We start from the raw sequence: 25,183 nt of genomic DNA on the forward strand, positions 1-25,183 counted from the left end.
AAACACCCCGTTATGACAAAAAGACTTGCAGTTGTAACTGGTGGCGCCACACTTTTCAGATTTTTAATTGTAAAACAATATGACAAATAGTGCATCCTCTTCCTTCCACTGATAAATCATGAATTACTTTATGCTTGGTCTATTGCATACAATCACAATAAATTACATTGATTTTGGGGTTGTGACAAATGACAACATGAAAACATACGATGGGCATGAGTCATTTCTAAAGGCACTGTTTAGATAAAGTCTGGACTCCCAACTATAGAATAACCCAAACCGATGCTTCCTTTAACCAGCGATTGCCAAAGTTAGGGGGTCAGGACCCTACAGTGTGCTATTAACCATAAAGTGGAAGATCTTGAGATTATCTCAAGAAAACAAAAAGACCATTACATTTTTTACCATAACTAATACAAGAATGGATAAAAATTATTTTCTTGGCTTCTGAAGCTGTTATAATGATACCTTTTAGTGTGTAATTGTGTTCTTACAGCCACTCTCGGATTGAAATGTTCTTATAAAAGGCCTAAAGGTGACAGGCAAGTATATATCGCTCTACATACACTTAAATAATCAACAAAATTCAATAGATATACACTCTGCACTGTAACAGGACAGAGAGTGGAGTAGTAATTAGATTATAGCAGTCACAACAAGCAGTCATTCTTCCAGGTAGGCTGTGGATTTGACTGTAATCTGGGATTTGGTGGCTCAGTGCTGAGTGGTGTGGAAAGCCAGAAACTGGCTCAATGTTCCTTACATACACTTGGACAGACTGCTGAGTATTTACAGGTGGTAGTTATGTCATGTCGCTGTGATGATGTGTAATAACAGAGTGGTAAACTGAAGGATTACTGTTTGCCCATTCCGAGACAATCTCAAATGTTTAGTGTTTAATGGTTCGTGCGAAAAGTAACCGAAGTTGTGTGTAAAGGTTTGAAACCTGAAAGTTTTTCTAAAAATCTGTCTGTCCAAGACTAAATTCAACAGAAACTGTGAGCACGGTTTCCTCTTTAATGGCACATAAAGGCGCATCTGATGATGAAAAAGGAGTAATTGAAAGAGGAACATGTTCAAAAGAAAAGGAATTTTGCTGGATGAAAACAGATGAGTTTGACATCAGCCCTCTGCTGTTATGTAAAGGATTTCCATCAGTCACATTGATGCAACCAGCTCTCCCTGCAGCCGGGCACTCGTCCCAATAAGCTCATCTCATCACTCTATCTTTATTAATATGGGATGACATTTATTCTCAATCCCAAACTCACACAGTCGCTCCACGCACACAGCAAAGCATTACCTGCAGTGTCTGCCGGCGACCTCCACAGGTAGCCAGGCAGTCAGGCAGTCAGGCAGCTGTGTGCCACAAGCTGGAGTCTCATTTATCCACTCTGCCCATGGAGGTCTGCTCTTCCTCTGGCTGCTGACAGAGTTGTGACCAGACAACTCAGGGATTTCTGGCAGATAGAAACACACCACAGCTTTGTACATCCACTGTCATAAAGGTAAGAGAGTCAAAATATAAAAAGGGGACAATACCCATGTGTTATTCAGATGTTTGCTATGATTTTTATTTAAATAACACTTTACTTTCAAACCAAATAAGTAGTTTTCCTGTAATATTGTGAGATACTAATTTTCTTTATTAACAAAACTCTTCCCAGATGTTTCCTTGGTCAGCTGTCTTCTCCCTTGAGCCCAAAGTGCCCGGTCAGCGCACCACTGAGGAGCTGGTGACCAACACTCTGATGCTGGAGCTGGGGGCCATGGTGAAGCGGACTGAGCGCATCCGTTTGGAGAGGGCCACCGAGGGCCGGCGCCGGCGCCGCAGCTCCTCCTCTACGGCAGACTACAGCTGGCTGGCAAACACCCCAAACCCTCAACCCTACCAGCTCACCCCCAATGACCTGGTGGAGCTGCAGGACCTCTGTGACAAAATCCCCCCTGCACAATGTGGCCCCATTATCGTTAGGTAAGAAAAGCTGGAGGAGCAGCTAATGGAACAGGGGCAATAGCCTCTCATGCAGGAATAAAAACAGAGAATTATATGAAAATGCATAAAACTGACTAGGGAAAGATAACAGGGATTACTGAACAATTAAAGAGCTTTCTTCCCCACAAGGCAGAGATAAAATCAGTGAACATGCAACTCCTCAATTTTCACTTTATCAGGAATATTATTACAGTTTATTTCATACTTTTAGCTTACATAATATTCAAGTTACCTATTTGTTTTACTGCTATTCATCAATAGTCAGTCTCACTGACTGGCCTCCAGTCAGTATATAATATATTATGCAATCAACAATATAAAGAGGAAAGTAAAGACAAGGGAGTTGCAGAGCTGCAGTCTGATAATCTCTTTAACACCCTAAGCAACAACGTGCTGATACTCTCAGATCCTCACGTCTAGCTGTTAAATGCTTGCAAACAATGAAATGAAATTTGCACTTTATGGCTTCAAACATGTTCATTTTTTTGTATTGGAGTGAATTTAGCATCCAGATATACTTATAGAGTGCAAAACAGAACAACATAGACCAGTTTGTAAATGTGGCTTGTTTGTTAATTTAGGCTTTTGATTGGTCAAAAACAAGAAAGAAAAACTTAAACAAGAGACCGATTATCACCTACAGCCTTCCAAAAGTATTCATACCCCCGAATGTTTGTACGTTATGACCACAAGCTTGTACTTTATAGACTAACTGCGAGTAGTGCATGAAGTGGAAGAAAAAATATGCATAGTTTTTCAAATGTTTTATGAAAATAAAAATCTGGGTGTGATTTGCATTTATTTTCAGGCCCCTTTACTTTGACACCCCTGAATGAAAAAAAGTTAAACCAATTGCACAAATTTTGCCATTGTGTAATGTAATCTCAGTATAACTCCAGGTGTTTTGTGAAGGCCTCAGACGTTTTTTGGAGAACATTAGTAAATAAATCATAAAATCCAAGGAACACAGCAGGCAGGTCAGGAATAAAGAGAAGTTCTTAGCAGACCAGGGTTAGGGTATTAAACACTATTCCAAACTTTGAACAGATCTGAAAATGGAAAAAAGGATATCACAGCTGCTGCTGTGATGTCTTGGTGCTGCACACTAAGGTATGGAGATCCACCTTCCGCAGCAGGAGGCCAGTTTTGACTCTGGAGGAGCTGCAGATATCCACAGCTCAGATTGGGAAATTTTGTTGAAATTTAGTCTGTCCTTTATCAAAGAATAGCAAGACAAAGTTATTGCTGACAGAAAGCTACCGTATAAGAAGTCCTGTTTGCTAATAGCCATATAGGCAAAACAGCAAATGTATGGAAGGAAGTGCTCTGGTCAGAAAAGATTCCTCTTTGACCTATATCAAAATGCTATGTGTACAGGAAACTAACATCCTGAATGTGCCATCCCCACTGTAAAACATAATGATGGCAGTATCATGGTGTGGGGATAGCAAACTCAACATCTGTTTTTCTGCCTTTAAACAGATGTACACATGTTAACTCAGGTCCTCTCCTCTTATTGCAGGTTTAGGAGGATGGTGTCACAGATGGAGCCGGAGGTTCATGAGGTCCCCCGGCTGTTTCGTACAGTTCTACGCGACTGCGTGGATGAGGTCAATGGCAATGAAGAGGTCCAAGTCCCAAACGCTTTTTACGAGAAACAGCAGCGCAGCAAGAGCCTCTCCTTTGTTAATTTCCGCACAAAGTTTAGCACCGGGAAGATGTTCAAGGGGAGTGGCCTGAGGGGCTCCAGGGGGAACCTGCAGCAGCAAGTGGATTGGTCTGATGAGGAGGAGGATGGAGAGGGCGAGGAGGAGGAGGAGGCCATCAGGGCCAGAGCAATGAAGGGGAGGAGTAAGAGCATGCCAGAGATCACCCCCCTGGAGCAGAGTGCTCTGGGGTGAGAAGAGGGCCTGGGGTGATGGAGGGGAGGAACACGTGATTGCAAAGGGAACACGTTACTTAGAGGAGTGAGGAAGAAAAAGTGAGAATAAATTATAAATGATGGAGATAAAGAGGAAAGGAAATAAGTAAGATTTCTATCAAGACAATATCTCACTTTTAGGCAGAATAGAGATCATGATGAAAGGGGGAGCATTTGAAGATTTTATAACTTTCAGTGTAACTGTTTCAATCCAATAAACTTTAGAAAACTCTGAAGCATTATTGTTCTGGCTCTAGGAAGTCTCACACATTATTTGATGGGCAAATACCAACCAGTCTTTAACCATGCAGCAGATCTTTGAGACAGACCGACCAAGGTTAATGTCCCACAGTCAGGTTTAAACTGTGATATTTAGCAGAAACATTTTATTTTTACTATTCACCCAAATCTATTCTTTAAAAAATGGTATATCAACCATTACAAACTTTGTTTTAAGTAATTTATAGACTAAACAATGTCACAATGTTGCACTCTGACCTATGATGCCATTGTAACAGCTAAATAGAGCTTTAACCTATCATCTCCTGCAGGTATTACTATCCTAACCAAACTCATTAATTTTGCAAATCACCCATTGAAACAACATCATCATCAGTTGACAAATTCAAAATTCATGGTGTGAACTTACAGGTCCTTCTCAAAATATTAGCATATTGTGAGATAGGAATTTTGGGTTTTCATGAGCTGTATGCCAAAATCATCCGTATTAAGACAATGAAAGACCTGAAATATTTCAGTTAGTGTGCAATGAATCTAAAATATATGAATGTTAAATTTTCATCATGACATTATGGAAAATAATGAACTTTATCACAATATGCTAATATTTTGAGACGGACCTGTATATCCTTTCACTGCTTGGATGTAAGTTCAAAGACATGCTGCAGGAATGTTAAAGATATCTCATGAACTGTCCCTTTAAAACATTTTATGTAACAGGGAGGTTGGCTCCTGAGCTGGAGGAGGTCATTTGGCTCAGGTTGATTTTCTGTTGACTCAGTGGATGCTGTCAGTTAGTGAGTGCTCTGCCATCAACAAAACTACTGCATGTGGAAATCAACCAAGAATCATCTGATGTTATTTTTTTTATTGTGAATATGCACGCATGTACTTGGAGAAATAAACATGAAATGTTCTCATATTTTCTGTGTGATTAAAACTGTGTTTTCTCTATATGCACACTGTTTTGCTTTTTATAAAGTTCTTTAACATTTTGGACTAAATGTGACTGAATTTTGAGGCAGTTTCAGTCTGCAGGGAAAAAGAGTAACAATCGAACACGACTCAGATCTCCATTATTTTTAAGACATGAAAATAGTAGATAAACATATTTGTATGAATAGAACATCAGTATGGTTGTAGTAAATAATAGTGTAAACACGTCAGAGTTTACAGTTACAGTGGACTGTGTGAATGGAGGGAACTAAATCCTGTGTTTAATACAACTAACAAAGACATGTGCATCACATCTGGATTGAAGTATGGTATCAAAGTTACTGACAGGTAATACACTTGCACTGAGAATTAATTCACAACTGAGTCAAACATCAGTGTGAACAGTTCATCAAGAGTCCAGTGGAGCAACCAAAAAACATAATTCTTCCTCCACCAAACTTTGCACTTGATAAAATGTAGTCAAAAAGTATCTTTCTCCTGGCAACCTGGACTCATCAAGTGGATTACTAGAAACAGACGCAGGATTTCTCCCTCCAGAAAACACGTCCTCACTGGTATTCAGTCCAGTAGCTTTGTGTAGTCACCACTGCAGCTGATGCTTTGGTGATCCAAGGCCTGCATGCAGTTGCTCTGCAATCGGAAACTGGTCCATGAAGTTCTCTGAAAGGCCACACAAAGTCTGGAAGTCTGAAGCTGTGGACTCTGCAGAAAGCTGGTTGCTTCTGCACATTGTGCACCTTAGCATACGCCTTCCCTGACTACTACCGTTGGCATCCTATCGCAGAACCATGCTTTGACTGGGTTCCTAGGAGCAACCCATTCTTCTACAAATGTATTTAGGTGTTTGGTTTTCTACACTGTTGTGGTCATAAAGTGCTTCGAACACCGGGATTCACCGGGTCAGTGCGTACTTTTGGTAATATAGAGCACCAACCACTGCCGAATATTTTGTCTTTACCTCAATGTTACAGAACAAAAGATAAAGCAAAGACAAGTATACAGCAGATGTACACTCATCGGCCACTCTATTAGGTACACCTGTCCAAATGCTCGTTAACGCAAATTTCTAATCAACCAATCACATGGCAGTAACTCAATGCATTTAGGCATGTAGACATGGTCAAGACGATCTGCTGCAGTTCAAACCGAGCATCAGAATGAGGAAGAAAGGTGATTTAAGTGACTTTGAACGTGGCATGGTTGTGGGTGCCAGACAGGCTGGTCTGAGTATTTCAGAAACTGCTGATCTACTGGGATTTTCACGCACTACCGTCTCTAGGGTTTACAGAGAATGGTCCAAAAAAGAGAAAAAATCCAGTGAGCTGCAGTTCTGTGGGCGCAAATGCCTTGTTGATGCCAGAGGAGAATGTCCAGACTGGTTTGAGCTGATAGAAAGGCAACAGTAACTCAAATAACCACTCGTTACAACCAAGGCATGCAGAAGAGCATCTCTGAACGCACAACACATCAAACCTTTAGGCAGGTGGGCTACAGCAGCAGAAGACCACACCGGGTGCCACTCCTGTCAGCTAAGAACAGGAAACTGAGGCTACAATTTGCACAGGCTCACCAAAATTGGACAATAGAAGATTGGAAAAACGTTGCCTGGTCTGATGAGTCTCGATTCCTGCTGCAACATTCGGATGGTTGGGTCAGAATTTGGCGTCAACAACATGAAAGCATGGATCCATCCTGCCTTGTATCAACGGTTCAGGCTGGTGGTGTAATGGTGTGGGGGATATTTTCTTGGGACACTTTGGGCCCCTTAGTACCAACTGAGCATCATATCAATGCCACAGCCTACCTGAGTATTGTTGCTGACCATGTCCATCCCTTTATGACCACAGTGTACCCATCTTCTGATGGTTACTTCCAGTAGGATAACGCGCCATGTCATAAAGCACGAATCATCTCAGACTGGTTTCTTGAACATGACAATGAGTTCACTGTACTCAAATGACCTCCACAGTCACCAGATCTCAATCCAATAGAGCACCTTTGGGATGTGGTGGAACGGGAGATTCACATCATGGATGTTCATCCAACAAATCTGCAGCATCTGTGTGATGCTATCATGTCAATCTGGACCAAACTCTGAGGAATGTTTCCAGTACCTTGTTGAATCAATGCCATGGAGGATTAAGGCAGTTCTGAAGGCAAAAGGGGGTCCAACCCGGTACTAGCAAGCTGTACCTAATAAAGTGGCCTGTGAGTGTATAAAATAATGCCATAATTCTCACATCTTTCTTTGTTTTAGCTGAGAACAACTTTAAGTATAGAAGACACCAAAAAGTCATTATCTACACCATTCACCCAAAGTCAGGTAATGTAGGCTTCTCTGTGACGATTTTGGTCAGTTCATTGTGGCCCAAAAGCTCCTAGTTCTTCAATAGCAGTGCAATTGAATTAATGGTACCACCAAGGGAGGCCTGAGCGACAGTGGGGGTGATGGCAACTAACCTTTTGGTGTGCCGACTCAGTGGGCCCCGTCCGACCAAGCTTTAAAGAAAATCTTTGGACTGTTAAAACTCGTCAACTTCAACAGAATTTTATTTCTGGAATAGCCTTACCTTGACCGAAGCAAAGATGCACATATAGAGAGCTTAACTATTTACCAGTACAAACTCATCTTATAACACTGATTGTTTTTTGTTTAATGAAAGACCCTTAAATAATATGTGCAATGTAAAAGCTAAATAAAGCTAAAAACATTTAACCAAAACTGATCTTATTTTAAAGACTAGACAAGCTCTCAGACTTCCGCTAAGGCAGTAGGGTCATTGACGCTCGTCAGCTTTTTTCCATACTGATGAGCTAACCTCTGGATGACATCTGGCCGCTGTATGTCGGCTGCTGACAGGATGAGGACCCATGTGGGAACTCCAGAGCCATAGTGTGGCAATGATAAAGAATCCTGGATCTAGATGGTGCTCTGCATCACCACCAAAATCAAATCTGTTCCTTGTCCTAATTCACACCTTGCCCGGAAATTTCATCCAAATCCGTTCATATTGAGTTAATTTGCAGACGATCGACAAAAACCTCCTGACTAAAACAAAGACCATGTTTTTGTGGTACAGAGAAACTAAAAGTGAACTGCATCACTAAATATATAAATGTAGTCCGATCCTCCTGATCCTCTTCTCCCCCCACAAAAAGCTCCACACATCAGTGCCAGGGTCCCATTTTGTTTTATTATTGTGCACTCTCATCAATACATCATTAGAACTATTTGCACTTTGTACAATAAAGTCAAGGCATTTGGCTAAAAAAAACTGAAGGGGAAACCAGGAACCATGTCTTCTTTCTTCTTAAAAAGAGACGATACTTTAAATAACATCCTGTACATTAGATACAGAGGGGTGGGAACCAACCAGATACTTCCAGGGAATCTGGCAGCTTGAGCCAAAAAGAAACCCTTTCATAAGCACTGATCCTCTCTGGGGCACCGCATGAGTCTTAATCCCTTTAATAACTGAAACTGGCTGAGGGCTGGCAGACATTTCCAGTGAAAACGGTTTCAATATATTTCTATACTGTCTAAATTATTCTGCAGAGTTCAGCTGAATGTACCCGACCTCTCGAGCATCTTTGTATCATGTCACAGGTTAAAGAGATCACCCATTTGCCCATTTGGCAAATAAACTTTGAAAGCATAACAAAATCTAACTGGGTAAGAAAACGTTCACAGCATAAATGAATGATGAATTAATGATTAGACAAGATATTATCTCTCCCAGCAAAACAACGCAAACCAACATGAGAATAGATTCTGGTTCTACTGTTTGGCTTAGAATTAAAAGTAGAAAATGGATGACGAAAAAAGGAGATAAAGAGGAAGAAATAAATCTAAATTATACGACAGTTTGCAGAATCAAACTATTAAATTACAGCCATTTTGATTAAATGTTTACAAATAGTTGGTCAAAGTACAATGCAGAGCAGATTTTCCTCTCTACAAACAGTGGAGATTTTAACACCATTTATTGGTTTTATTTGGACAGAGCTCAATCACTTCATTTCTTCACCAAAGTACTTTATTGCGAGTCCACAGCTGGGAAATAAATGGTTGAGTTCACGTTTGTTTAAATTAATCCCAGGCCTCCATGAAACCGTTAGAAAGAAGTCTGTTGTGTTGACGTCTCCTCCTGGTCCAGCTTTAGCTTCATCTGATGTGCTTTTCTTTACGCGAAGAAGACGACGAAGATGATGAAGAAAACTATGAGGACGAGAAAGATCTTGATCATCAGCCACCGATTGGAGGAGACCGACTGGAAGTATTTGAGGATTTCTGTGTGTGCGGCCTCCACGTTCAGCTGTGTGTCCTCCACGTTGGCATCAATCCTGCAGGGAGGACACACAGAGTTAGAAATGTAGATATTACAGTTCCCTCTATCAAATCAGTCATCTTCAAAAAGCTTAAACACAGCAGTATTACAAGTATAAGAATAATATGGTCTGTGTTGTCGAGGGCCTTTTCTTCATGCATCTCTTACCTCTGGATGGTTTCTTCTTGCTCCTTCACCATGTGAGCCAGTTGCTGGAATATAGAGCCCAGCTCCACGATTGTGCTCTCGATGTTCTGCATGGTGTCGGCACGGCTCTGGATGTATGAGTCCTGGAAATATACATCAACTGTTTAGAAGAGGTACTTTTACTCGATGTAAAGCCTCTAGACTCCCATTAAAGTATTTTTAAGCTGTTGATTTCAATGATTCGCCACACCACAGCCTACTTGTTTGCATAGCTTGCTAAAACTGTGCTGTAGCCTGTGAACCCTATTCTGAAATATCTGGGATTCTCCAAACAATCCAAGTGTTTTTCATCCTTTACAAGAAGTTCACAGTGAAAGAGATTGTTTTGCCTGCTGCAGCTCACCATCTGCGTCATGTGACCTGCTCTGCACGCCGTGCTCCCTGCATCAGACGCCCGTAGGGAGCAGGGCTGTGCAGATGAAACAATCCTATATGCATTCGATGATGTTCGGAGTAAAGGTCAGAGTTCATGAAGCGTTAAGTGAACCTGCTCTGAAGTAGGTTTTGTGCCAAATATTCCATATGTCATAAAGATAAGGAGATAAACCATCCTAGTGATAGCCTGAAAACATCTTCAGCAGGATCAAGATGCAGAATTATGGTCTAGTTTTCATCTGGCTGCTGGTGAGTCTTCACCAGACCCCTGGGGGATTTTTCTTGGCTGGAGACACACGACAGCTTTAAATATCTACCTGTAAAACATGTGTACGATAAAAGAAGATCTTCGGATCATCATCTGGTTGTTCACTATTATTTTTATTGAATAAAACATGAACTGACAGATGCAAGCAAAAATTATCTAAAAAGTCAATTTTTATGACCTCCAAACATGAATTTATTATATTGTAAAATGTGATATGTGCTTAACATTGCTCCATCACTGAATCATATCATAACAGGCTATCATTAGCCTAGCAGTTGAGCAAACTGTAGCTTTGGGTGTTGAGTCAGATATACAGATCTTTCAAAACAAGAGACTGTCTTGCTCGTACTTCCGTTGCGTTTGGAACGTTATGGCGAGTGAGTTAATTTGGACACAATCACAACGCTAGACCCTGGACATTTGCTCAGCAGCATGATGTAACGATGAAATGCACTTACAAGCTATTGAAGAAAAAAAAAATGGCTTTGGTTTTTAAAAAAAAAAAACAGGACTGTTTACAGCAAATGCCTTATTCTTAACTGGCCTAGATGGACGGCAGGAGAAAAAACACCTGATTGGGTCATCCTTACTGTACATCAACAGAAAACCTAAAAGCATCTGTCTGTATGAGATTTACAGACAGCAGTGGAATACCTGTTCATCAATGAGCTGGAGTTGCAAAGGGTTGCTCTGCGAGTCCATATCGATGGCCACATCCCCCATGCTCCGGGACTCATCCTGCATCAGGACCGAGCTCTCTGAAAGGAACAACACGAGCGTGATAAACGAGACAAAAACCCTGAATGTTACAGCGGAAAAAGCTGAATGAACAGCGGGCACATACAGTTGCTGCTCATACCCGCTGTGTGAGGCAAGCGATCCAGGGGCAGTACCTTTTAAATTTGAGGTTGTATAGCCCTGGTAGTCATTGCGCGGCTCGCGAGCTGCATGCGGCTCCTGGGCCCCTTTTTTGCGGCTCCCTAAAATATTTTTTAATCTTTGCATTACAGAGGACCAAATACAATAATAATCATTCACAAAGACTTTGAGCAGAACACTTCTGCAACAGCTGTACACTGGCACCACAACCTATGCTATCCCAGTTAACCTGAAGCAGCATGCTCAGCGTGGATATGCAGAAATAATTTGCTCATATAATCCTTAAATGTAAAGAATTAATGAAAACCAACAGAACGTGATCAAGATATAGTTATCAGGGTATTTATGGGAAGATCTTTGTGGATCATATGGTTTCTGTTTCAGTAAAAGATGAGTTCTTTAACTAAAACAGGAAGATAAACATACAGGAACCAAGAAATTAGACCATCATTAATAAGTTAATTTATCCCAGTAATTCAGCTCAATAAGTGAAACTTAAATAAATTCATTACACACAGTAATAATTTTGATCGTTATGGTTTACTGTTAATGAAAATCGAAAATTCAGTTTCTGAGAGAACTTCAATATTTACAAGCCCAAAAAAACCAAAACTTGTAATAAAGAAATGTCATCACCTATAGGTGGTTCAGATTGCTGTGGGCCTTTCACTGACACCCTGCACAAGGAGAGTGAGTTACAAAAAGTCATTGCTGAGGAACCTAGCTTTTCACAAAGGGATGTACCCATGCGTATTAATGGAAGGTTTAGTGGAAGAAAAAAGGTGCAGTGGGAAAATGTGCACAAGCAGGAGACACAACCTTAGCCTTAAAGGGATTGCAAAGCAGGACATGGGTTACAACTGAACAAGAGACAGTGGTTCTTGCCTATTGGAAAGAGAAAATGGACTAATTGTTGATCAGTGGTCCAACGTCTTCTTTTCAGATGAAAGGAAATGTTACATATCATCTGGAAATGAATGTCCCGGAGCCTAGAGAAAGATTAAGGAGGCAGAGAATCCTAGTTGCTTGATGTCCCGAGTAAAGTTTCCATAACGATTCAGGGAGTCATGTCCCCTGCCGATGTTGGTCCACTGTGTTTTATCAAGCCCAAAGTTAGGGCACCTCATGGTTCCCTTAGCTGACATACTTTATGGAGGCTAATTTCAATTTGCAGCAGGACTTGGTACCTGACCACACAGCTACAAGTATGAATACCTGCTTTAATGACCATCATATCTCTGTTCTTCACTGGCCTCCAAACTCACCTGAACTAAAGCCCACAGCGAATCTAACGACTATAGCGACGAGGAAGATGAGACACACCTGAACCAGCATTGCAGATGAGCTAAAGGCTGATATCAAACCAACCTGGGCTTCCTCAACACCCCAGCAGAACCACAGGCTGATCACCTCTATAACACGCTGCATTCAGGCAGAACTTCATGCAGAAGGAGCCCTGATAAAGTACTGACTGCTTATGCTCAACAGCAGATGGACACATGTTTCAACAGGCCAACACTTAGAAACTGAATGTTGTTTTCATTAGCCATCAGCCATAATCTTTGAATGAACACTTTAAATATAATCACTCAGTGTGTAACGATCTCTAGGACTTTCACTTTAATTGAATAAAAAAATGAATGGAATTTTTTGATGATTTTCTAAGTGATTTAGATGAACCTAAACTACTACAATCAGTCTGGACTGAAAGGGTCGATTAACTACTGGACCCTGAACATGTTTCTAGAGATGCACCAATCAATTTCCTTCTGCATGATTCAGGCCTTCGGTTTTCTGGGAGGTCTGACTTGACAATAACAGTTTTTACACCGACATTTAAGCTAAAAAAAAGTGCCATCAAAGTACAACATGTGTTGTACATTATGTGTTTATTCACTGGAAAAGGCAGGACCTTTGATGCAGTTAAATGAATAGATTAAATGCAAAATGTAAAGAAAAAGAATAAAAAATATAAGATTTTTCTGTTTTTAAACCACTGATTGGTGATTTGGTTTCTGGCTGACTGGTGCATCTCTTCACATTTCTGTCAAATAAAGATCTCATATAACCCACTGTTTTCAGTTATTAACAGTAATATGAAGCGTAATAAAAAGAAATCAAATTGAAACCTTTTAGTTTTCAACTGTTTTTTGATGTTTAAATTAGTATTTGCAGTGAATTTAGGGTTAGTGGTAAACATTTTAATTGGTGAAGTGAATTATTTATCCAACTAGGCCCTCCCTTGTAAGGAGTGTTAAAAATATTAACATGATTAAGCAGAAGGCAGACATGTGGGACACCCTTTCAAGCTAAACTAAGACAGTTAATGTGGCCCTTCATTACACAGAAGGACCACATCTCTAAGAGAAACTTTACAGTCACCTTTCAATGTCCTCTGGGCTGCAGAGATAACATTTCAGCTTTTGATTTGAATTAACTGCTGCTGCTTATCTCCCCAGACCACACGGGCTGTCAGAACCCTTTGCTTTGGCCAGAAACGCAGCTTTGCCTGAATGTTTGGCTCTATCTGTGCAAAGTGAACGCGCCACAATGAAGCTGTATGCCTTTGCTTAAATGCCACCCGTGTAAAAATGACTGAGCATGCATGAAACCAGGAAACAGGCAGACTTACTGAAGTTGTTGGCCATCATAGGAGAAGTCGCCACGGGAGGCTGGGAGAACTGCTCTCTCCTGCTGCGCTGCTGCTTCAGGTTCTGAAGAAAAATGGAAATGATAAACATTAAAGAGGAAACGAACCTCTGATTACAATCTAAACGGATAAACATGTTTAAAATACAAATATGTAGGGAGGGAAAAAGTTCTCACCTCAGTTCGGACTTCTAGGACTGACTTGAAGTCATTAGACATTGATGCCAGTTTAGACTGTAAACAATAAAAAAAAAAAAAAAATCATTTAATGAGGTTTTTCACACCACACTTAAATTTATTCTAACTACACACGAACAGAAACAAATACTTTATAAGCAATATTTTTTATCACATGTTTTTTCATGGCATCATTTCAGATGCATCTGCCTGCAGAGTCTGAATGGGAAGTTTATGACTGTGGGATACCTGTAACGACACCACGATAGTGTTTGAGTGGGTTTGGATGTGTCGGCCACCCGGAGCGCCTCGGGACCTCACCAAGTCCTGCAACTGTGCAATCTGCTTGTTTAGGCTGTTGATATCCTGCAGACGCAAACGCAGGAGACAGATGAGTCAGCATGAAAACGCTTCCCCCAGTTTAAACTCACAACCGGGCCGCTATATCAACTCACTTGCTTGATGATGTAGGTGAGTTCCTCTATCTCCACCGCCTTGTCGTCAAATAGAGATTTTCTCTTCGCCACTGAAACATCACAGCGACAGCAAAAACAATCAGCATTTTGGACAAAGCTGCACACAAACTGTTTTACTGCTTTACAGCAAATTTACAAAAAAAGAAATGTACTTACAAATAGTGAGTTTTTCCAATTTGGCAAACGTATTGCTCAAGTCTTTTCCAATTCTCCTACAAGGTCACAGAGATGCAGCTTTATTTGGCATCCACACCATTAAGGGCGTTTCTGTCATGTATTCTGTATTGCAAGTTTAAGCGATGCCCTCAACATATGGACGAGTTACTTTCAACCTTAAAGAGCGTTTGGAGTGAGCAAATATCTATGAGCTGTAAAAACACATATGAAGGCAGAGAATGAGGATCTTACTTGGCCATAAGCGTGAAGTCACTGTGTTGCCTGAGGGCGTTGTGAACTGGCTTACTGGGCTGCACTCCATTTTGCTAGGGGAGGTACAAAATAAACAAAATATCAGACCTACGTGAAGACAAGCAGAACAATTGTTCCTCCATTTTTTCACAAACTCAAAAAAAAGGAGTAGACTATATTTCAGTTGGCTCGCCACAGAATCAGAATCAGAAAAGCTTTATTGCCAAGTACGTTTTTGGACATACAAGGAATTTGTTTTGGCGTAGTCGGTGCAATACAGTACAAATTAAACAGTATAAACATAACTACAATACAGGTCCTTCTCAAAATATTAGCATATTGTGATAAAGTTCATTATTTTCCATAATGTCATGATGAAAATTTAACATTCATATATTTTAGATTCATTGCACACTAACTGAAATATTTCAGGTCTTTTATTGTCTTAATACGGATGATTTTGGCATACAGCTCATGAAAACCCAAAATTAGCCCATTTCCTGCACACGCCTGTGCACGGTGGCTCTGGATGTTTCTACTCCAGACTCAGTCCACTGCTTCCGCAGGTCCCCCAAGGTCTGGAATCGGCCCTTCTCCACAATCTTCCTCAGGGTCCGGTCACCTCTTCTTGTTGTGCAGCGTTTTCTGCCACACTTTGTCCTTCCCACAAATTTCCCACTGAGGTGCCTTGATACAGCACTCTGGGAACAGCCTATTCGTTCAGAAATGTCTTTCTGTGTCTTACCCTCTTGCTTGAAGGTGTCAATAGTGGCCTTCTGGACAGCAGTCAGGTCGGCAGTCTTACCCATGATTGGGGTTTTGAGTGATGAACCAGGCTGGGAGTTTTAAAGGCCTCAGGAATCTTTTGCAGGTGTTTAGAGTTAACTCGTTGATTTAGATGATTAGGTTCATAGCTCGTTTAGAGACCCTTTTAATGATATGCAAATTTTGTGAGATAGGAATTTTGGGTTTTCATGAGCTGTATGCCAAAATCATCCGTATTAAGACAATAAAAGACCTGAAATATTTCAGTTAGTGTGCAATGAATCTAAAATATATGAATGTTAAATTTTCATCATTACATTATGGAAAATAATGAACTTTATCACAATATGCTAATATTTTGAGAATGACCTGTATAATATAAATATATGTGCAGTTTTAAGTGAGTGAGAGTAAATATAGAGCAGTATAAGATGCAAGAGCAATACAACAGTGCAGGTGATCATTGTGCAAGTAAAGCAGGAGTCCAAGCTGAGCGTTAATGTAACGCATAGAGTTAAAGGTTACAAGTGTCCTGTCAGCAAAAAAAGGGGTGGGGGGGGGAAAGGGACAGTGTCAGTGTGGTTTCCAGGCTTTGTTAACCAGGCTGGTGGCAGATGGGAAAAAACTGTTCTTGTGTCGTGAGGTTTTGGTCCGGATGGACCGCAGCCTCCTGCCAGAGGGGAGAGTTTCAAAGAGTCTGTGACCGGGGTGGGAGGGATCAGCCAGAACCTTCCCTGCCCGCTTCAGGGTCCTGGAGGTGTACAGTTCCTGGAGCGACAGTAGACTGCAGCCAATCACCTTCTCAGCAGACCGAATGACACGCTGCAGCCTGCCCTTATCCTTGGCTGTAGCAGCGGCGTACCAGATGGTGATGGAGGAGGTGAGGATGGACTCAATGATGGCTGTGTAGAAGTGCACCATCATAGTCTTTGGCAGGTTGAATTTCTTCAGCTGCCGCAGGAAGAACATCCTCTGCTGGGCTTTCTTGATGAGGGAGCTGATGTTTGGCTCCCACTTGAGATCCTGGGAGATGATGGTTCCCAGGAAGCGGAAAGATTCCACAGTGTCAATTGTGGAGTCACAGAGGGTGATGGGGGCAGGTGGGGCTGGGTTCTGCCTGAAGTCCACAACCATCTCCACTGTCTTTAGAGCGTTGAGCTCAAGGTTGTTCTGGCTGCACCAGTCCAACAGATGGTCCACCTCCCATCTGTACGCAGACTCATCACCATCAGAGATGAGTCCGATCAGGGTGGTGTCGTCCGCAAACTTCAGAAGCTTGACAGACTGGTGACTGGAGGTGCAGCTGTTGGTGTACAGGGAGAAGAGCAGAGGAGAGAGAACACAGCCTTGGGGGAACCGGTGCTGATGGTCAGGGAGTCAGAGACGTGCTTCCCCAGCCTCACGCGCTGCTTCCTGTCAGACAGGAAGTCAGTGATCCACCTGCAGGTGGAGTTGGGCACACTCAGCTGGGAGAGATTCTCCTGGAGCAGAGCTGGGACGATGGTGTTGAAGGCAGAGCTGAAATCCACAAACAGGATCCTGGCATAGGTTCCTGTGGAGTCCAGGTGCCGGAGGATGAAGTGAAGGGCTAGGTTGACTGCATCATCTACAGACCTGTTGGCTCTGTAGGCAAACTGCAGGGGGTCCAGGAGGGGGTCGGTGATGTCTTTTAGGTGTGAGAGCACAAGGCGCTCAAAGGACTTCATCACCACAGAGGTCAGGGCGACGGGTCTGAAGTCATTAAGCCCTGTGGTCCTTGGCTTCTTGGGAACAGGGACGATCGTGGAGGACTTGAAGCAGGCTGGCACATGACATGTCTCCAGTGAGGTGTTAAAAATGTCTGTGAAGACTGGAGACAGCTGATCAGCGCAGTGCTTCAGGCTGGCTGGTTCTGTCTCCTGAAGAGTTTGTTGACGTCCCTCTCCTGGATGGAAAGAGCCGTCCTCGGCGTGGGTAGGGGGCTGGTGGGGGGGAACTTCAGGGTGGGGGTTGGACGTGCCAAGGCCCCTCTTGAGGTTGGGGAGGTGGGGGTGGTGGATTGTGGCTGCAGCTGTTGGGGGGCGTCGTGGAGGATGGTTCAGAAAACAGTTATATACTTTCCACACATTTATTCTAACAGTCAAGCTTCAGTATTGTGAAAAGCAAGCAATGCACTGTCAATGGTTCTTGAAAGGAAAAGGAAAAAATATAAAAAAAATATTGTGTGTATGTCTTCTTATTTTAATGTCACTAAACTAAACAACAGATTCACCAGAACAACTTCAATGTGGAAGTTTCTGATAAACACTAAATCTTTGCAACATTAGCAACCGGTTAATGCTAAACTGCAGGAAGCAAAATAAGCGTAGAAGGTTTCTGGAAGGAAACTGGACTTTCTAAAGATCAGGGACATGAAGGCTGTACCAGCTTTCACGTACCAGTACCAGCTGCTACGTGAAATATTTAAGCTCTGTAAGACCTTTTATTTTGTTAGCGAAGAAACAATAAAAAAATGGTTTAAGCTTGATATTAACAAGCTGTTTTTGCATCATGCATAAAGATCCAATATAATAATAATTAATAAAAACGTAACAGTAAATATTTTTAATTCCATAAATAATGGTGCTGACTGCTTCAACTTATTTCAAACCAGCGGATTGAAGAAAAAGTGTGTATCTTGTTATATGGTTCACTTTATGGATTTGAAGTGATAAAAGAAATGATGACCCGGTTAAGGAGCATTTATGCCGACACGTTGTAATTCCTTTGCTTAAACGGTTGTCAAACAACATGGAACACTGAATCTTTAGATTACCATCGAACCACACACAAGTTTAGTATTTTGTTAAGACAGAAAATAAAGGCCTTTCTACTTCCTCTTTTCCATGGTTCTATTAAAACGGGTTCATTCTATGCATACATTTTATATGTCCAAATAATGTCAGTGGTACATCTGTACACAGGAAACAAATCCTAGAATTTAATCATAGATATGACCCATTTAAAAAGAGAATCTCAACCCAAAATTAACTAAATTTTATTAGATTCTCATGTCCTGAATTGTGGCTAATTTGCTACAGAAACAATGCATGTCTTTATTTAAAAGAATCACAAGATTTTATGAATTAATATATAACAGGGTTTTTGCATGATTTAGTAAGCTATATTTAAGCCTTTAAAAGACCAATATGATTTAAATTTAGGACAGAGATTAAATATGAACATTAAAACTTACTAATGACTTAGTTTTACTTTGCTTCATGACTTAAGCGGTTAAGAAAAACTTTTTTTTACATCCAGATTAAAAAACTTTAACGTCTACTGAAAAAAGTATCACAATGATGAATAAGCTAGAAGAAAAGAAAACAATAATGTTTCCATTTTAAATTCCTAAACATACAGTAAGTCAGTTTCAGCATCAATCTTCTGCATGTTTGTGGCAACAGCCGAACATTTAAAATCACTTCAACGAGTTGTGAGGCATGCAGTTTTTCATAGCATATATATGCAGGAATTCCTCAGGATGAATTACAAATTACTGACTTTGCAGAAACCCTGTATTACCTCTGACACATGTATTGATATGGTTTGGTTTTAATCCATTTAAAAAGGCTTTTCACTTTTAAAATTGTACAAAATTAAGGTTATGAATTACAAAACATTCACAGAGTTGTATATTGAAGTTAAGTGTGCACAGCATCACCAAAAGGTCTTTTTTCTGGCGTTTCAAATAAAGCCAGTCATATATATATATATATATATATATATATTAGTGTCTCATTTTGAGTCCACATATCATTACACATTGTCTTGGTAATACTTTAATAGAAAGGCTTTTACCCTTAAAATATAGAAAGTGGTATGCTTTCAAATAAAGTTATCGGAACCAAGATTGGTCTTCAAACTGGAATTAGCACTCTCTCTAAATCTGATGCGTATAAGAAACCAAAAGTGGAACCAAAACACAAAAAACAACAAAAAAACAAACAATCTTAAAAGATGAACTGAAAGCAAACTTTATATGCATAAAGTTTGGGACCACCACTGGTGTTTCTGTGCTATGACGACAACATACCTGTCTGCCCTGGAGAGATTTACAGGCCGACTGGAACTCGAGGGTTCGGTCGCGGCACGTCATCGTGCCGCCGGTTGAAGGGTTAGGAACCCGCTGTGGACCGCTCCAAACTGCTGGATGTTCCTCTTGAAGCCGGTCTGATAATCACAAAATAGGATGACCACCAGATGTGCCGACAAGCCTACATCCAAGGTGGAGTGTCCTTCATAAACATGCGCATGTCTGTGACAGAAAATAAAAACAACATCTCTGAAGAGCTTACTCCATCAGAAAAAAACAACATCCAACCGGCACCGCTAGGCGCTAGCTTCAACAACTACATAACAAGGGTTTAAACCACTAAAACTGGGCGGTAAAGGAGGAACGTCGGTCTTAACAAGCACATGGACCAACGAAGAGCTAAATATACATTTCATTAGGTAAGGATGATTAATCTGAAGTCTTCGAGAAGGCCGCCCATCATGACCCACAGCTGATCACGGCCTAACGTTAGCTAAGGGATGCTAACAGGTTCTTCGAGCGATTCCTTCATCATTACCGTGATGTAATACGGCCTAAACTGACAAAGTCCAGTCTTTTCTCATTTGAAAAATCTATAATTTTCTTCGTTTCAACTTACTTGAGTCGATATCACAACATTTTTAACGAGGCTTCTCGACGTTTCAGATGAGAAGTAACCAGCCCTTCTGTTAAAGTTCCGATCCGGGTCATTTCCGGAATTGACGTCACTGCCACGTCTACTTAGAGAGACTGAAAATCCGTGCAGTTGTAGCGCTTCGCCAGCAGAGGGCAACATTTCACCTTCCCTAGAGTCAGTTAAATGATCAACATGGGACAAAAAAACTAAATCTAACTTAATTTACCTTGATTAATATAAATAATGAATAAAGTGACTAAAATTTAAACACACTGATAGGTTCGCGGGGTACAAGAACTGCATTTTCAGCATTTAACCAGCAGGGGCTGACATTTGTTTGAGTGCCAAGGACAACACAAAAAGTTATTATTCTTAAAATAAACAGCGTTACAAATAATGAGGCCTACATTTTACTGTTTACTGTGTTATTCGTGTATGTTCGTGCATACACATATATGTACAGGCACAATTTTTTTTTAAATCTTTTATTTTATTTCTTCTAAAGTTTATATATTTAAAATTAATATCTGTATGCTATGAACATGTGAAGCTGAAGTCAAATTTGTTGTTTGTGCACACAGTCCTGGCATGTATAGCTGGTTCTAATTCTGATTTAAAGCAGCATATGGGTCCATTATACGAAACTATAAAATTGTGGGTTATCTGTATGTATAGTAAGGGGCCCTCTAGATGAACATTGACCAGCTAGAGTATGCATATGAGTTTCCTTATTAATAATATACTATTTGCTGCTTATTAAACAGAGAATATGGTTTTGAGTATACAAACTATTTTCAATTAACTCAATCAAATTACAAAATGCATGGAATAATGAAGATGGAAGATGACTTTCAAATTCTTCAACTTCACCTTAAATCATCCAAGTTTGTAACTTAGACACCAAAAGCCCAGACCTCAATTTTTTTTAACAGTTTGTGGACTATGCTTAAAAGCAATATCATTGCAAGGAAATTTCATTTAAAATAACTCCAACAACTCTCCCTACAAGAATGGTAAAATATCCAGCCTGAATTATGATAGAAGCTTGTTTATTGGTACAAGTGTGTGGTCCACGTGCAACTTGCAAAAGACTATCAACTCAAAATTGTTGAAGGTGTATGTACAGTACAGACCAAAAGTTTGGACACACCTCATTCAAAGAGTTGTCTTTATTTTCATGACTATGAATATTGTAGCTTCACACTGAAGGCATCATTCTTTACTTGGCTGCTTTTTTCTTGCCATAATATAAATTCTAACAGTCTATTCAGTAGGACTATCAGCTGTGTACTGTATCAACCTCCTGCACAACACAACTGATTGTCCCAACCCCATTTATAAGGCTTGAAATCTCACTTATTAAACCAGACAGGGCACACCTGTGAAGTGAAAACCATTTCAGGTGACAACCTCTTGAAGCTCATCAACAGAATGCCAAGAGTGTGTGGAGCAGAAATCAAATCAAAAGGTGGCTACTTTGAAGAACCTAGAATATAAGACATATTTTCAGTTGTTTCACACTTTTTTGTTCAGTATATAATTCCACATGTGTTAATTCATAGTTTTGATGCCTTCTGTGTGAAGCTACAATATTCATAGTCATGAAAATAAAGAAAACTCTTTGAATGAGAAGGTGTGTCCAAACTTTTGGTCTGTACTGTATATATCTGAGCTTCTATGTTAACATTTTGACCCTATGTGGATCAGGAGAAAATCAGCAATAAATTACAATTTGTGCAGCAGATGGTTCAAATAAATAATTCAAAGCCCAAAATAATATGAAATGTGTGTTCATCCTTGTTTGCTTGATGCAGTGTCTGTTATCATCATACATATGCTTTGATCTAACCTGTTCCATGGTAGCTCTGGCTGTATGTTTGGGGTTGTTTTCCTACTAGAAGGTGAAGTACTGCCCAAGTTTTAAATCTGTTTACTAACTAAAAAAAGTTCTGAAGGGTATTGGTATTTTATATATGGGTCTCAGACTACAAGAGGCATGGACCCCAACCACGTCGGAGTTTTCAGATCTTTATTTTTAAGCATGTTTTTTTTATTTTATTTGTCATTTTACAATATCTTTACAATTATGTGCTACATAGTGTTGGTTTACCACATAAAATCCAATTAAAATATGTATACTTTTGTGGTCATTACAGGGCAAAATGTGAAATAGTTCAAAAATGTGCATATTTTTTAAATCCACTGTGGATCTTGGTTCCACTGCTGACATTTTGCCATTAAGTAATGAATTGACTTTTATGTTACGGAAATCTGCAATGACTGGAAACACAAACAGATCTGATTGGCCGCTGCCTCAGGTGAGTCAACCTGCAGGTATATGGTATGGAAAAATTAAGATAAGATCCAGCTAAGCTCTCTAATGTCCCCTTACTCCTGCTGGTACCTGCATCCTCTTCCTGACAGGATCAAGCCTGCCTAAACCACAACTATGTCCTCGAACATTTACCTGCTGGACCCCCAGTCTCAAAACCTTACATAGCCATCCACCATCCTGTCTGAGCCTGAAATGACTCCCTCCTCCAATTCAGCTAAGATGTCAGCTTTTTTGTATCTACCTTTAATCCATTAGGGCATCTCTCTTTCCTCTCATGCTTGTTATTTGACATTTACCCATGTCAAGTCATGACAGAACTGTTAGCTCCTCATTTTCTTTGTCATAGGATCCATATTTATGATGGTAAAGGTGTTGCATAAAAATGTGTTTGCCAGTTAATAAATTATGGTCTAATATGTCTTAAGTCTTTTTGAAGCAATACAAAAACTCATAGATATGTTCATAGCATCCAGCAGATGAAGACCATTGTCTTTGATGCTGCTAAATGTTTTTCTTTCTAAATGTATCTATAATTTTGACATGAAATTCACAACAAATGTCACTAATAACCCATGTAATCCAAACCAACAAAGAAATAAACACAATTATGTCTGCGAATTACATTTTGTTTAGTAAAGTGGAATGACAGGAATAAGTAAGGAACACATGAAGAAAAGGGGGTAAAAGGGCATTGATGTGTACAAATTCACATATGATTGTTTAATCTTAATTGATGGCATATAAAAAGGTTTCTCATTCCCAAGGTATAACATAAAACAAGTCATGATGAAAAGCAAGGAGTTTTCCAAAGACCTTGGGAGAATAACCTTTATGTTGCAAAGAACGCAGATTGTATTGGTTAAAAATATATATTTCTAAACTTCTGAAAGTTCCAATGTGCACCACTGGAACATTCCCAATATCCTTGAAATTCAGGCATCATTTTACCATAAAACCTCAACAAACAGATGCTCCATGCAAGATTCTTGTCAAAGGAGTTGTCCAAGAGCCAAGGTCTGGAATTAGAGGTACAGTTTATCAGCAAAAGGTAGTGCGCTCAACCTCAGTGACCTCTAAAAACCTTTACTGTGCAAGACTCCACCAGGGAAGAAAAAACATGTTAAAACTTGTTTAAATTTGGACAAACTAAAGAAATACTGGAAGGATGTATTCTAGTCAGATGAGACTAAAACTAAAAGGTATGGAACTGACAGACTTCAACAAATTGAAGGAAGGGTAAATGGAGAAATGTTCTGGGACATTTTTGATAAGAATCTAAAAATGAGATTACGCTGGATTGCTTTAGGAAGACAGTGATGCCAAACATACATCCAAGGAAACTGCAGCTCCTAGAATAGACCAGTCCAATTGAAAATCAATGCAAAGAGGTGAAAGTCAGATTGCATGGAAGAGGCCCCGTCGAGATCTGAAGACGACTTGTGTGGAAAAATGGCTAAATCCCTCCTAAGCAACACATGACACTAGTTTCTCAATACAGGAGACGTCTTGAGGCCACTTTATTACACAAAACCTAATTTATGGACTTTATGATGTAGTTTGCTTATTGTGTGTGGATTACTTGGGTTGTTGCCAACTTTTTGTGTGAATCCCATCTTAAAAGCCTCATCAGAAATACATTTACAAAGAAAAAAGTTCAGTTCGTACTTAAGAAGATGAACATCAAGTTCTTTTGTTGAAACTCAGAGGAATTTACACATCTTCTCTGTCATTTTCATACTTTCTGGGCCTGTTGTCTTTGAACACACTTTCCCATGTAGTGACAAAGAGGCATAGATGTTTTATCAAGACTGATGTCCTTCAGTGGAGTGAGACAGACAATGTCGGGTCCATGTTTCTGTTGAAGATAACACCATTTTTGTGTAAAATGAAAAAGGTTCTTTGTATTCACCTTAAAAAAAACCTCCCCGTCCTGTAAATACGCTTGATTGTTCTCTACTTTGAACTAAATCTCCCTCTTTCGCCCCCTGGTTTGTGTTATCTGCCTTTCTGTCACACAGACACACAGTGAGCTGATACCATCTGACAACACACAGACCCGATAACGTCCAGTACCTGCTTCAACACAGCTGCTGCTACATAAGCAGGGAGGAAATTATGGCTGCAGTTATTAGAAAAACAGTGAGAGAACAGCAAGGTGGAAAAATACAGGAAGTCCTGATACAAGCAGACAATGCCACGAAGTGAGGGTTGTAGGGGGAGGAATGGAGGGGAGGCCATGAGGGAAAGGAAGATGTGTGCAAAATATGTAAGGAGTCAAAGACAGACATAGAGTCCTTCTCTTTTTGACAATATTTAGTAAAATTTTAGACATTAAAGTTACAAAGAGCTTAACTGAGCAGATCCTAGAGAGAAGGCATCCTCTCTGTGTCTAGATACATGACTCACTCTGTCCTTTTCTTTTTCTCTGTCTCCCTAATCTGGCTGCTATATTTAGAGCTGGCAATATGCCCTTTCCACAGAGAGGTTGGCAGCATCACTTAGCTCCTCTCA

The 25,183-nt window shown here is 40.3% G+C and overlaps 2 protein-coding genes across 4 annotated transcripts; one reads left to right on the plus strand and one right to left on the minus strand.

Moving 5' to 3' along the window:
* Window positions 1-1,309: 1,309 nt before the first annotated feature.
* Window positions 1,310-5,111, plus strand: zgc:162144 (RD3 domain-containing protein). The gene is made up of 3 exons (XM_047354212.1): window positions 1,310-1,508; window positions 1,668-1,975; window positions 3,519-5,111. The coding sequence occupies exons 2-3, from the start codon at window positions 1,668-1,670 to the stop codon at window positions 3,895-3,897; spliced, it is 687 nt and encodes a 228-aa protein (XP_047210168.1). The 5' UTR covers window positions 1,310-1,508; the 3' UTR covers window positions 3,898-5,111.
* A 3,178-nt stretch (window positions 5,112-8,289) lies between these two features.
* Window positions 8,290-20,454, minus strand: stx5a (syntaxin 5A). 3 transcript variants are annotated; one of them, XM_047354489.1, is made up of 12 exons: window positions 20,320-20,454; window positions 19,701-19,922; window positions 14,882-14,955; window positions 14,630-14,685; window positions 14,453-14,523; window positions 14,247-14,363; window positions 13,998-14,054; window positions 13,804-13,885; window positions 11,186-11,272; window positions 10,947-11,050; window positions 9,611-9,732; window positions 8,290-9,458 (listed from the first exon to the last, which is right to left on the minus strand). In XM_047354489.1, the coding sequence occupies exons 2-12, from the start codon at window positions 19,761-19,763 to the stop codon at window positions 9,299-9,301; spliced, it is 993 nt and encodes a 330-aa protein (XP_047210445.1). In that variant the 5' UTR covers window positions 19,764-19,922; window positions 20,320-20,454; the 3' UTR covers window positions 8,290-9,298. The 3 variants fall into 3 exon arrangements, with proteins under 3 accessions (XP_047210445.1, XP_047210446.1, XP_047210447.1); XM_047354490.1 differs by having other exon boundaries at window positions 19,701-19,837; window positions 20,320-20,433; XM_047354491.1 differs by lacking the exon at window positions 11,186-11,272.
* Window positions 20,455-25,183: the final 4,729 nt, after the last annotated feature.

Source organism: Girardinichthys multiradiatus, chromosome 23 (assembly GCF_021462225.1).
Source record: "Girardinichthys multiradiatus isolate DD_20200921_A chromosome 23, DD_fGirMul_XY1, whole genome shotgun sequence".
Taxonomy (NCBI): domain Eukaryota; kingdom Metazoa; phylum Chordata; class Actinopteri; order Cyprinodontiformes; family Goodeidae; genus Girardinichthys; species Girardinichthys multiradiatus.